This window comes from Chiloscyllium punctatum, chromosome 9 (genome assembly GCF_047496795.1).
Source record: "Chiloscyllium punctatum isolate Juve2018m chromosome 9, sChiPun1.3, whole genome shotgun sequence".
Lineage (NCBI taxonomy): Eukaryota > Metazoa > Chordata > Chondrichthyes > Orectolobiformes > Hemiscylliidae > Chiloscyllium > Chiloscyllium punctatum.
In genome coordinates, this window is record NC_092747.1 from 24926047 (window position 1) to 24939089 (window position 13043).

The 13043-nt window shown below is 38.3% G+C and overlaps 1 protein-coding gene across 5 annotated transcripts in view; it reads left to right on the top strand.

Annotated features, from left to right (window-relative positions):
• Positions 1-13043, top strand: part of c2cd3 (C2 domain containing 3 centriole elongation regulator) — a 171155-nt gene that overhangs the window by 14021 nt on the left and 144091 nt on the right. For 4 of the 5 annotated variants that reach the window (XM_072577058.1, XM_072577056.1, XM_072577057.1 and 1 more), the window contains 4 exons: positions 275-544; positions 4387-4544; positions 7113-7342; positions 10155-10327. In XM_072577058.1, the coding sequence (XP_072433159.1) occupies positions 275-544; positions 4387-4544; positions 7113-7342; positions 10155-10327 (831 nt within the window). Of the gene's footprint in view, positions 1-274; positions 545-4386; positions 4545-7112; positions 7343-10154; positions 10328-13043 lie in introns of those variants that run through there. The other variant, XM_072577060.1, reaches the window with a different exon arrangement.

A 13043-nucleotide genomic window follows, 5' to 3' on the forward strand; every position in this document is an offset into this window, starting at 1 on the left:
GCAAATTTGCAACAATCAATATTCCGTGACAGCTTAGAACATCTACAGCCAAAACTTCCAAGTTTGTAAAGATAAAACTTACTCTTGTATTACTGTTTTTGAGACGATTGGGAATATTTAAGTTGTGGAATAAATTAAAGAATGAAAAGTTTTCGATTGCATATTCAGCCAAGAGGTGATATTTAGATTCCAGGAAGTAACCATATAAATTGTTTCAAATAATCACAATCCTTAAAGTAATTGTAATTTTATTTTTGTTTATTTCATGTTGTAGGAATTAGTGACGTCTTGCCATCTACTAGTCTGCCACCACTTGTTGAAGGCCAGGTTCAATATTTTCTCAGGGTAACAGTCAGTAAAATCTTGTGGAACATTCCCAGGCCTCCAGCTGTCCCCCTTGTTAGACTGCGCTGGTGGGGTGAAACCTCCAACGGCACCCTGTTTCGACCTGGAGCTGCTTCACATATTGAACAGAAGTCTGTGAAAACAACTGCACGATATGCTGTTCGCTGTGGACAGAAACAATTTACTTCTTACCTCACAGGTTGGTTGCACTGATCCTACTTCAAACTTGAGTTTTCATTACTATTTGTTATTTTAGGATGCCCAATTAGATTGCCAGATTTATGTCAAATCTGGCTGGGGGCCAAGTGATATTTTGTAAAATAGTCAAAGTCTGAAATCCTAGGAACTTACTAACAGAATAAAGCCACAAGGTTCCATGGTTTTGTATAAATATGAATAAACTTTGCTAAGTTAGAATAGTAAAACAAGTGAATAACTTATTTTGTAACATTCACAATTAACATGAAATAAGCATGGACAACTCTATTGGAATGTCCCAGAAATACAGTAATGCGGTCAAGACAATTCCCATGGATGTCCCCTATCATCAACTTTACTCCTCTCTTTCCCTGTCCCATAACAGAATGTCTCTGAGTGTGCCCAGTTTAGTAAATTTTATGTGGGGTTCATATTTTCATTTTTAAAGAATTAATTTCAGAACACCCTCAAACAGTGTTCCATCAGGAGCTGCTTGAATGACTGTTTGTCCTAGTTGTTCACCTTCCTTTCCTGGGACTGTGCCCCCTCTGCATTCTTGAGATTACACTCCAATACATACATGGACACAATTTAAGCAGTTCAGCAGACTGAAATTTTAGCTTTTCAGCTGGTACTAACCTGGCTTACTTCAACATCCAGTATTCCTCAGCCACATCAAGCAAATACTAAGCCAAAACCAATAATGAAGATCCCTGATGAAGACTCACTGGACTCGAAACATTAACTCTGCTTTTTCCCACAGATACTGCCAGACTTGTTGAGTTTTATGGCAATTCTGTCTTGTTTCTGATCTCTGGCATCTGCAGTTCTTTGCTTTATTAAATACCAAGCCAATATGGATTTCTTCCACCCCGAACCCTTGGTTACACTGAAAAATTAATAGTTCACATGTTTTCTCTGAGTCCCGATACCTCCCAGGACTTCTCTGAGCCCGAACTGCTCAAAGCCTGCGACCGCAGCACTGTTCTTCCGGTTGGATAGTCTTCTCCCTGTTGTTGACTACCTCTATCATTAATCTGCCAGGTAGTTTATCTTTTATGGACATCCTAGGTCCTGTGGTCTGGTTTTCACAGTGACCTTAATCCCATGGTCTCTTTTTGCATGCTTACAATTTTGCAGATGCACCCTTGATGAATCCTGTTGCTGTGCCCTTTAAATGTCAAAAGAAATGGATAGTGTGGGAAGCCTGTCTTGTTGCTGTTCTGGGTACGCGCATAACACTGGGACTCACTGAAGCCTGAAACCAGGGAAATTTGAGTTTTGTTAAGATCCTGCAGAACCTTGACTATTCTAACAAGAGCAACATGTGTATTACCAGCCAAATGAAAATAATGTGCAATCAAATGGGGAAGGCTGTGACGATGGCAATGCCATTGCAGCTAGTAATCTCAGAACCCAGCATATGCTCTTGGGAGGTGGGTTTGAATGTAAGATGGTGAAATTTGAATTCAATAAAAATCTGAAATTAAAAGCTAGCCTAATGGACATCCTGGAACTATCGTCAATTGTTGTCAGAATCTATCTGATTTATGAATATTATTGAGAGAAGGGAGTTTACCATTCTTGTTCTAGTCTGCATGTGACTTCAGACCCACTGTAATGTGAAACACACTCTGGAATTGCTTATCAAACTATACTTAGTTCAAGGGTAATTAAGATGGGCAATAAATCCTGGCTCAGTTAGTCTTTTCCACATGTTATGAAAGGATAAAAAATGCTTAAAGAACACAAAATTGAATTGTACACCAGATCGAATTATAGAATGAGTTGCATGTAAAGGTCAGGATACAAATTGGGAAGGAAGCCAACAGAATGTCCATGTATACCTAATGGTAAAATAAAGCCTTTTTGAAAAACAATAGAAATGGGTTGAAAAAATAATTTAACAAATTTCTGGGATGTGAAAGAATTGAGACAAATGAAGACAATTTAGTGTGAGTGGATTTGATCTGTAATAAAAAGGTAGTTGAACCAAACGTTTGCTTTCTGTTCCTAATATGTATTATGTTCTAATTGAATCTGTGGTGATTATTTAAGATCTTCAGACACTTGCAGCATTCTAATAAAGACCTTTCAATATCTTGCCGAGAAATTAGGGCATGTAATGATTTTTCACGCATACCATGTCTTTCTCACAGTATTGGATAAGAAGTCTACTGCGTGCCTTATTTGGACCGGACTAACAATAGTCATAACATACCCAGCTTTTTAACCTTTTTACATGCTATAAGAAGTCTAATGTATGCTTCAGGTCTCTAGTGCAATATCAGTATACTTGAGGTTAGCTGATTGCATTCAGGGAACCAACCCAAAAATCACGTGCAAAATGAGTTAAATTTATTGCCTGTAAAACACTGTCCTGATCACTGCTGGCTTTGAGTTACCGCTCCTGCAGTGCAACCCTCGACTCTGAACACCCAATGGTCATAGCTCCAGGCTTCCCAACTCCATTCTCCATTGAATTTCCTCCTTAATTTTTCTTTCTTGCACAAATCTAAAACCTGTGATCCTTAGTGCTGGCTTGAGCTTTGATTCATCCTCCCAGGTCTTCCTATTGCAGCACTAGAAGGGCTTTTGCCCGAAACGTCGATTTCGAAGCTCCTTGGATGCTGCCTGAACTGCTGTGCTCTTCCAGCATCCCTAATCCAGAATCATGCAAATGAGTGTAAGACCTGGTATTAGAGACCTGGCTCACTCTATTCTGATGCAAAATTGGGTGCTCCGACCCTTTCCAGGTGCTGCGCTCTAGATAATGATGATTGAACTTTTGATTCTGTTGTATTTGTCTTCAAAATCTTAAAATATAAGTGAAGTATCTTTGACCAATATTTAACAGTTTGTGGTTGTTTGGATAAATAATTACATCCAAAGTAATACAAACTTCCCTTTTGATACTGTCTTATTTTTAAAGTACAAGGAAGATTAATGAGTTTCTCTTGTGATTAAAGGTTATGGTGATGTAGCAAGTATGTGGAAAGAAAATTTGTTTGGAAAGGTGCCAGTATATAAATCATTTCATTTGTAATATTCACAGAGATCAATAGACAGCTTCTGCACAGTTCACATGCTAGTATCATAGACTAAAGAAAATGCAGAACCTGATTATTACCAACAATGTTGAAAGCAAAGACTTTGCATCTTCGTAAGATTCACTAAGTAAATATATTTATAGCATTGTTTTGTATCAATACTCTTGATTTCTGCTTAATTGAATTGTAAATTGTACTAAAATTACCTTGAAATTAATTATGAATAAGAGATGATATTATTTAGAATTGACTTATTGCAATAAAAATCAAATTTTCTACAAGTTAACTTTTAAAAATACGTCGAAGTTTTATTTCCATTCACTGAGAAATAAGAATGATGTATTCTGTAAGTTGATTAATTATTTTTGAAATAGACACAGGTATACATAAGTAATTTAAGATGGAAATTATAGTGAATTGTTTAAAACTGTTGATACTTCAAAGCAGCTTGCATGTCTTAATTTTAACAAGAAAATTTATTTATATTTTATTTTGTGTAGTCACTTGTATGAATGTCTCCAACCCTAGTTATAAACTATTCCTCCTGGCAAAGTTTCACAGTTCAACTCATTTGTTAATGGAGTCCTGTAATAGGAAGATTCATTTTCTTATCAGCTTCCTATAACATACAGGCCCTTTTAAACAAAATAATGACATCACTTAAAGATTTAATGATGGAAAATGTCTTTTTTTTCCCAAGTATCTTGGTTTGTTTTTCCAGAAAAAACACTGCTGTATGCTGCTATTGTATTTACTTGCTTTTTTAAAAGATTTGTCCTTTCTAACTTGGTAGATATGGGAGTATTGACATTGGAGGTGATGGGAAAGCCTGACCATCTTCCTATTGGCCGAGTTCAAATAAATGGAGTTCCACAGCTTTCACCAACCCATGGGATTAGTGGGTTCTTCAAAATAATTTCATCCACCTCTGAGAAACTTGGAGAACTACAGGTTAGAATTGATATTTTTATGTTAAATGTGATCTGATCAAATTTTATTTTTTCGGGCTTCAGTAGAGCAAGCCTAGATGAATCATGTTATCAGGTAGTTTTATTTGTTTAAAATTTGTTTATAAACCAGTGTATAAGTTTATAAGGTGTGAAATTTAGCTGAATATTAGAGTTTTGCTGCCAATTGTCTCATTGAGATACCAGTTTTAGCCTTGTAATTGTAAGGGCTTGCGGTATTGTGTTTTAGTTTCAACCACTTAGAAATACACTGTTCTCTGAGTGATATGTCTGTGGATCCAGGCTGTATTGCTTGGAGTTTCAGCACGTACTGGAGGCTGGCTGTTCAGTAATACTTGTACAGGTTATTCTGCTATAACATGTGTTTCATTAATGCAAATTCACTATAATGCACTTGCTGAAAAGTGCAAGCTTTTAAATTGTGTTTTGGCTGTAATGCGATTACAGCGCCATACTTTAAGCACTGTTTCTAAAGCTCAATTTTTCTATAACATGGCGTTGCACAATAATGCAACCATTACTTTATAGAAGAACTACCTGTACAGTGCTGCATAATGGGAGCTTTTGTCCAAGATGAAATGCGAAAGCAAGTCAAATTTTGGCCAATAATGAAAATGTGGCTCTTTGAACGGGCAGTTCTGGTTCCTGTCCAATTTTCATCCCTCAGTCAACATTATCAGAAACAAATTAATGTGTCCATTTAGCTCACTCATTGTTTGTGAAACCTTTGAATGTGAATTGGCTGTTGGCTGTTAAATATTGGTCAAAGATACTTCACTTGTATTTTAAGATTTTGAAGACAAATATAACAACAGAATCAAAAGTTCAATCATCATTATGTAGAGCGCAGCACCTGGAAAGGGTCGGAGCACCCAATTTTGCATCAGAATAGAGTGAGCCAGGTCTCTGATACCAGGTCTTACACTCATTTGCATGAGACTAGTGCTGCAGCAGCAACAGCACTTCAAAAAAAAGTTCAGTGGATACAAAGTGCTTCAAAAAGATGATTCAGGTTAAGGTACTTATGTGAAAGAACGTTGTGGGTATGGGAAAAAAGCAAATCACTTACAACTCTTACATCTGCAGTTCAATTTGATTAAAGCAAACAACCTTTTGTTGTTAAAACAAAATATTACCATTAGTGGCTTTTATTAGCTTATCATTTTGAAGAATGTTCAGGATATTTTCTCTACGCTGTAAATAATCCACCTCGGCTTACATTAGTATTTTTAAAGGATAGTATTTTTGGGAGGAATGAATAACAATATGGAGTATTCATTTGTCTTTCGGTACTCTGATACTAAAGCTGTTCAGTGACCAAGCTTGGAAAATGGAACTGTTTGTTTCAATTCCACATACACAGAATATTTACAATGTTGAACTGTAAATCGGAATATTTGCATTTGAATTGGAGTACAGGTTGGCAGCTTCATTGCAAATTATCTGAATGAAATTAAAATTACACCACTGCCTCCTTCACTTGGCCATTCCCCATTCCCCATTTCACTGTCATTCAGTATAACTGTTGTACAGTTGTGGTACAGAATTGTTATCCACTGTAACCTCACCAGCTTGCTTATCCCTCCATATACTATCACAGAGTCGTAGAGCCATATAGCATGGAAACAGACCTTTCAGTCCAACCAGTCCATGCTGAATGTAATCCCTAACTAAACTAGTCCCAACTGCCTGCTCCTGGTCCGTATCCCTCCTATTCATGTACTTAACTAAATGTCTTTTAAATGTTGTAATTACACCTGCATTCACCACATCCTCAGGAAGTTCATTCCACATGCGAACCACCTGCTTTGTGAAAAGAATTAACCCCCCCCCTGTGTCTTTTATAAATCTCTGTCCTCTCACCTTAAAAATGTGCCACCTAAGTCTTGACATCCCCAATCCTAGAAAAAAGACAACTAACATTAATTCTATTTATACCCCTCATTATTTTTACAAGCATCTATAAGGTCATGATGAAAACAGGGAACAAAAGGATACAAGAGATCATTGACAGTCTATTAAGCAGCAATTATTTGCTCATAACTTGCTCACTAAAGCTCAGTTTGGATCCTGAAAGAATCACTTAATTCCAGACTTCATTACAACCTTGGTCCAAAGATGGACAAAGGAGTTGAATTCCTTTTAGGATCACTGTTCTTAAACAACTTACATTAACTTGAATTATAACGACTACCTTGTAAGTAGATTATTTTTTAGATTCACGGAAAACTCAGATTTTGCAGTGTCTCATGTAAACCCATAATTATTATTATGTTGTATTCCAAAGATATAAACATGAATTTTACGTACGTGATTCAGCTCTAAAATGTGATTAGTGTTGAGGATGGTTCAAAGATTTGTTTACAGGTATTATAGAAGAAACTACTTCAGCCAGTCATGGAAGAGATATGATCTTTTAAGTATGTGCAGCACCAGATCATAGTCTTAATTTATACATCTTAAAATGTTTAACAAAATGTGCCAACAAATTGTATTGCACTGTTCTTGCTGATTATTCAAATTAACTTATTGCAATTGCTATAAATTTTAGGTGTCACTTGCTCTGGAACCTCTGTCAGACAGTTACAGCAGCAGCAGTTCTGTTCCAAACACTGACACGAGTATGGATGGTGCAATTTCAGTCAAAAGCTCTGCAGTATTGCATAGTTCAAAAGCAGGATCTTTTGAAAATCTCAATGAGCTTCCGGCTCCTCGTAAGTCATCCATAACCAGTGCAAGTGGAAAGGAGTCGCTGTCAAGTAGCACCTGTAATACCCCAAGGTAAATGGCAGCCAAATAAATTTTCAACCTGTGTTGTTTGTGATAGTGGGGGGAGTTTAATAAGGCAGGATAATGACTGGTGGGGAACCTGCTGTCTTCTTAGGGTTAGGGTTTCTGGACATGTTTTGTCTGCTTGTTTGGGTTTGTTGCTAGAAATCGGTGGATTGTGTTCATTGGGTACATACACGTTTTGAATGCACTATTATATGTGATTTTCCTCTGTTCTGGAGGTAGGTTTGCTTACTGAGCTGGCAAGTTTGTTTTCAGATGTTTTGTCACCATACTAGGTAACATCTTCAATGCTTCATCAGAGGCTGTCTGGTGGTGTAGTCTGCTTTCTATTTATATGTTTGGGTTCCTAGGTTGGTGATGTCATTTCCTGTTCTTTTTCTCAGGGGATGGTAAATGGGATCCAAGTCAATCTGTTTGTTGTTAGAAAATAACAGGAGAGAAAAAGAACAGGAAGTGAGGTCACCACATGAAATAACAACATCACCAAACCAAGGAAACCTAAACATATGAATAGAAAGCAGACTACACCACCAGTGCTTCATCCGGAGGCTTACTGAAGTTGTCACCTGGTATGGTCACATCAGATCTGAAAACAAATCTTCCAGCTCAGCTAGCAAACCTAAATCCAGAACCTCAACCTGAGCTACAAATCTCAAAATCCGCTAGTTCCTGTATGCTGCAGTGTGTGTGGTAGCTCATTGAAATAATGCAGCTTCATTTGTGGGTGTTAGGTCGATTGCTTCTGAAGTTCAATATTTGGTCCATATATGTTGGTTTCCTGTAGTCACTGGTTTGAAGTTCCACACTGGCTGTTCGCACGACTGCAACATCAAGGAATGGCAAGTTTTTCTTGTTTTCCTCCTCTGTAGTGAATTTTAGGGGTGTCAATGGTGGTCTTATTTCAACGAGCCACCACACCGTGCAGCACAGAGGAACTATGCAGAGCAGAGAAAAATCACCTATACAGTGTATTCAAAAAGAATACATACCCAATGAACGCAGTCTGCCAATTTCTCAGCAACGAACCCAAACAAGCAGACAAAATGCATCCAGAAACCCTAGCCACTCTCCCCTACATCAAACGCATCTCGGAAATGGCTGCCAGATTACTCAGACCCTTTGGCATCATGGTAGCCCACAAACCCACCAACATACTAAAACAGCAGCAAATGAACTTGAAAGACCCTGTACAGACATAAGCAAAACTAATGTCATTTACAAAATTCCTTGCAAGAACTGTAACAAACACTGTATTGGACAAACAGGCAGAAAACTAGCCATCAGGATACATGAACATCAACTAGCCACAAAAACACATGACCCACTCTTATTAGTATTCTTACATACGGATGAGGAAGGATACCACTTCGACTCTTACCTAGTATGATGACAAAGCATCTGAAAATAAACCTTCCAGCTCAGCGAGCAAACCTACATCCAGAACCTCAAATCTGAGCTACAAATCTTCTCCAAACTCGTTTTCCATCTCTGATTGCAACCAATGTGTTCTGTCAGTAACGATCCACCATATTTAAAACAAGGACTTTATACATGATGAAACTGGCAACTAATCTGCTTCTTGAATCAAGTAAGTCTGTCAGTCATTTTCTTACATAAGACTGACTGTGGTCTCCCTCCTTTTGGTGGCACAAGAGTTTACTGTTCTTTTCCTCCTAAGATGACTTCTAGATCCAGATCACAGCACAACATGCATCTTCTAAATTCCGTGACCAGTTCTGACTCAGGCTGTACTATGCTCCTAGCTGCTGGTGAAGCCTCTTTGCTTCTGGATCTGTTCTTTCCTTGTGAACTTGTCAACCAATCTCAGCTGTAAAGCTATTTGCACTGTTTGGTGTATCACTAATGCATATAGACCATAACATCACAGTTTGCATTCTCAGAATCTGTTAGGATAGCTGATTTGAATCAGGACAAATTTAGAAATATGCGGTGATGTCGAAGTACTCCAAGATTTGGGAGGAATATGTACACGTAAGTCAAACAAAAATTGAGTCATACATAATGCAAGGACAGTAGAATCTGGTTGAAACAGAGAAAGAGAGAAATAGTCAGTAAACATAAGAAAAAGGTCCAAGTGGCACGGTGGCACAGTGGTTAGCACTGCTGCCTCACAGTGCCAGAGACCCGGGTTCAATTCCCGCCTCAGGCGACTGACTGTGTGGAGTTTGCACATTCTCCCCGTGTCTGTGTGGGTTTCCTCCGGGTGCTCCGGTTTCCTCCCACAGTTCAAAGATGTGCAGGTTAGGTGAATTGGCCATGCTAAATTGCCCGTAGTGTTAGTTGTAGGGGAATGGGTCTGGCTGGGTTGCTCTTTGGAGGGTCAATGTGAAGTTGTTGGGCCAAAGGGCCTGTTTCCACACTGTAAATAATCTAAACAGTAGGTCATTGAGCCCCTCCCATTCAACAAGACTAAGCTGATCTGCCCCAGGGCTTCAACTGCTCCGTGTGCTAGCTCAGCTCCCTGATATTTCAAAAATCTATCTACCCCTCTTTAAAATGAAATATCTGAAAACTTCAAATGTCAGAGGGAGAAATCAAAAGATGTGGAGAAGTGAAATGAGACAGTAGGAAAGAAACAAGCAGCTTACAGGAAGTACTCAGTTTTTATTTGTGGAAGATGAATTGTTCATCATAGCACCATTTCTTTATTAGACAAGAATAAGTAAAATTACAAGCTGTACTTCTGGAATGCAGTTCATTTGAATTATCCAAACTTGTTAGGAAGAGATTGATATTCAGTGACAAAAGTGTATAATTTTCTAATTGTGTTTTTACTTAGAGGACGAGACCATATGTATTTCCAGGAGAACGCCAAAACTACTAAGACCGTTTCATCTGAAAATAAGCAGTTACTGCCTTCAGCCCCCATTGCTCATGAAGAGGCTGGTGACAAGCAGATTGCTGCACAAGTATTGCTAGCAGATAACCAATCCAGCAAAAACCTTATTTCAGGTATGTTGGTTACTTGGCAACAGAATCTGCTACAAAGACTGAGCACATCATAAATAGTAAATCGATTGGATTTAAATTGTTTCAGTGGTGGAGGTTTGTGATTGTTGCAGCAAGTCTGCCTCCTTTGCATTTATCCCAGCAAGTAAGGTGGCATCAGCGTACCCACCTGCCAGTGGATCAGTGAGGACCTTCATTCCATGTGCAGTGAGAGAAGCCAATGACAAGCAGCCAACACGACAGGTCTCTTTGTGCAGGATATTGGCAGGTACTGGGTGTGGGTGCCCTTTTGATCTGACCAGTTAGGCTCATGGGAGAGTGTGTGTTCTCTACTCCTGAAGTGTCCCTCACAAGGGTTCTCTTTAACTCCACAACCTTTAGCACAGACCCCACTCATAAGAACTGCCAACTTGGCACTTGGTGAGCCTCCAAAAACATCCCTAAATGTGTCTCTGGCTGGTAGCTCTGCAAAGTTGCCAGTAATTCATTTAGTGGGCTCCCTTGACATTTTTAACATGATGTGGAGGTGCTGGACTGGGGTGAATAAAGTCAGAAGCCTCACAACACCAGGTTACACAGTCCAACAGGTTTATTTGAAATCACAATCTTTGCTGCTTGTGCTGCTGCTTCGACAAGTGAAGTGACTTGTGATTTCAAACAAACTGTTGAACGAGAACCTGTTGTCATGTAACTTCTGATTTTTAACATCGTTATGGAAGTTGGCAAGTTGTATAATTCAGCCCATTATTTTAGGTCTGGAACCCTCCATGAGAATGGTTCTGCTGAGAAGTCACTGATCTGAACTGTCAGTTCTATTTCTCTCTACAGTGTCTAAGACCTGCAAAGTACTTCCAGTATTTTGTTTACGGCAAATTTCAAGCATGTGCAGTATTTTGTAGAGTTACATAGCTTAAGATATTTGAATGTAGAGATGCTGAAGAACCTGGAATTAATTGCTTCAAAGGAGAGGTTTCAGGGAAGATACTATTTTTAAGAAATGCAGGATTCCTAATGGCACAGAAATCCTGAAAATTCTAGAACACAGGGCTGGGGACCTCGGGAGGGCTTGCATTTTTCTCTCTTTTAATTCTGATTGTCAATATTTTCTTTATCATTTCTGCTTTTCATAAACCAACATTTCATTTCCTCCAATATAATATTGTGATAGTCACCACAAAATTACCATACATAGTAGGTGTATTATAATTTTGAAAATTGCTGCTGAATGATGGCCTCAACCAATTCTTTTGTCCTGCTGTTGATGGACAAGACTGCCCTTTCTATAACAAAAACAAATTGTTGGAAAAGCTCAGCAAGTCTGACAGCATCAGTGGAAAGAAATCAGAGTTAACGTTTCAGGTCGATTCTTCCTGAGAACTCAGACCTGCTGAATTCTTCCAGCAATTCCTGTTCTTTGTTTCTGATTTACTGTATCTGCAATTTGTTTTTTGTGCTCTATCTATAAGCCTGCTTGATTGAGGATGATCAGTCATGACCATAATGAATGGTGGTGCAGGCTCGAAGGGCAGAATGGCCTTCTGCACCTATTATCTATTGTCTATCAGTCAGTATAAAATATAAGTTGGATTTATTCTAAGTGTTGGCCCAGAATTTTCTGAACTCTCAGTATTCCCTATTAGTTTTCTTCCCTAACCTGCAGCCCAAAAATCATTTGTACCTTAAATTACTAGAAGCTCAAATTTATAATAATGTAGTAAGGGCATCAGGTTGTCTGTGACGTTTGGTGAGCAGTGGGACCAAAAATCTATTCCTTAAACAATGTGATCTAGAAGAAAGAAACAGGAACAGGAGTGGAAGAAGTAAGAGTGCATCCAGGTCATTCAGATACAGAAAATGAATTCTGGGAAAGAAAAAAATGAGAGAGCTAAAAAGTTTTTGATTTTGTTTTCTTCTAAATCTCCAACAACAATGTTTGAGCATCCAATTTCAATTGTTCCTTTTTCTGGGCTGGATAGTTGTGACATTTCAGGGGCATGAATTTCATGAATAAAAACGTGCTTATGCCATTGAGTACCAACTTAAATTTTCTGTGGCTAGTTTAATTTTGATTAATGCACAATTTCAGCAAATCTGTGATACTCCTGGTTGGATGACAGTGAACCGTTTTTATTGGTGAAGAGTAATTTGTGGTGGTGTACAACTCATGGCACAAATTGCTCGATATCATTATTAAACATGGTTACTTTTCTAGAAAATTCTGGCCAATTATCTTAACCGGGTTCTGTTTAATGAGTTACCAGCAGATGGCACCAAAACACCACTTGTTCGTGTAACATAAAATTTGGCCACTCATTTTTTTTCAAGAGTTTACATAGGTAATTTTCTCTGCATTCTTTTTAAACAGCTAAGTGTAGCAGCATGTAAATATATCACTATCTCTGTCTCTTCCCCCATCCCTTTTTATTTTGACCTCTTTCCTCAATTTTTTTTATTCACTTGGACTCATGCCTGTTTCTAGTTGCTCTTGAGATGGTGATGGTGAGCTGTCTTCTAAACTACTGCAGACCATTTGCTATAGGTAGACCCACAATACTGTTAAGGAGGGAATTTCAAGATTTTGACAAACAACACTTTTAAATTGACCACTTCCTTGCAGTTAACAATTTTTGACCAGATTACTTTCCTTGCCAAAGTTATTTACCCAGCCTAGGCCCGTTTATCCCTTCACTGTCTATTTGAATCCTTACAGTAAATGTTC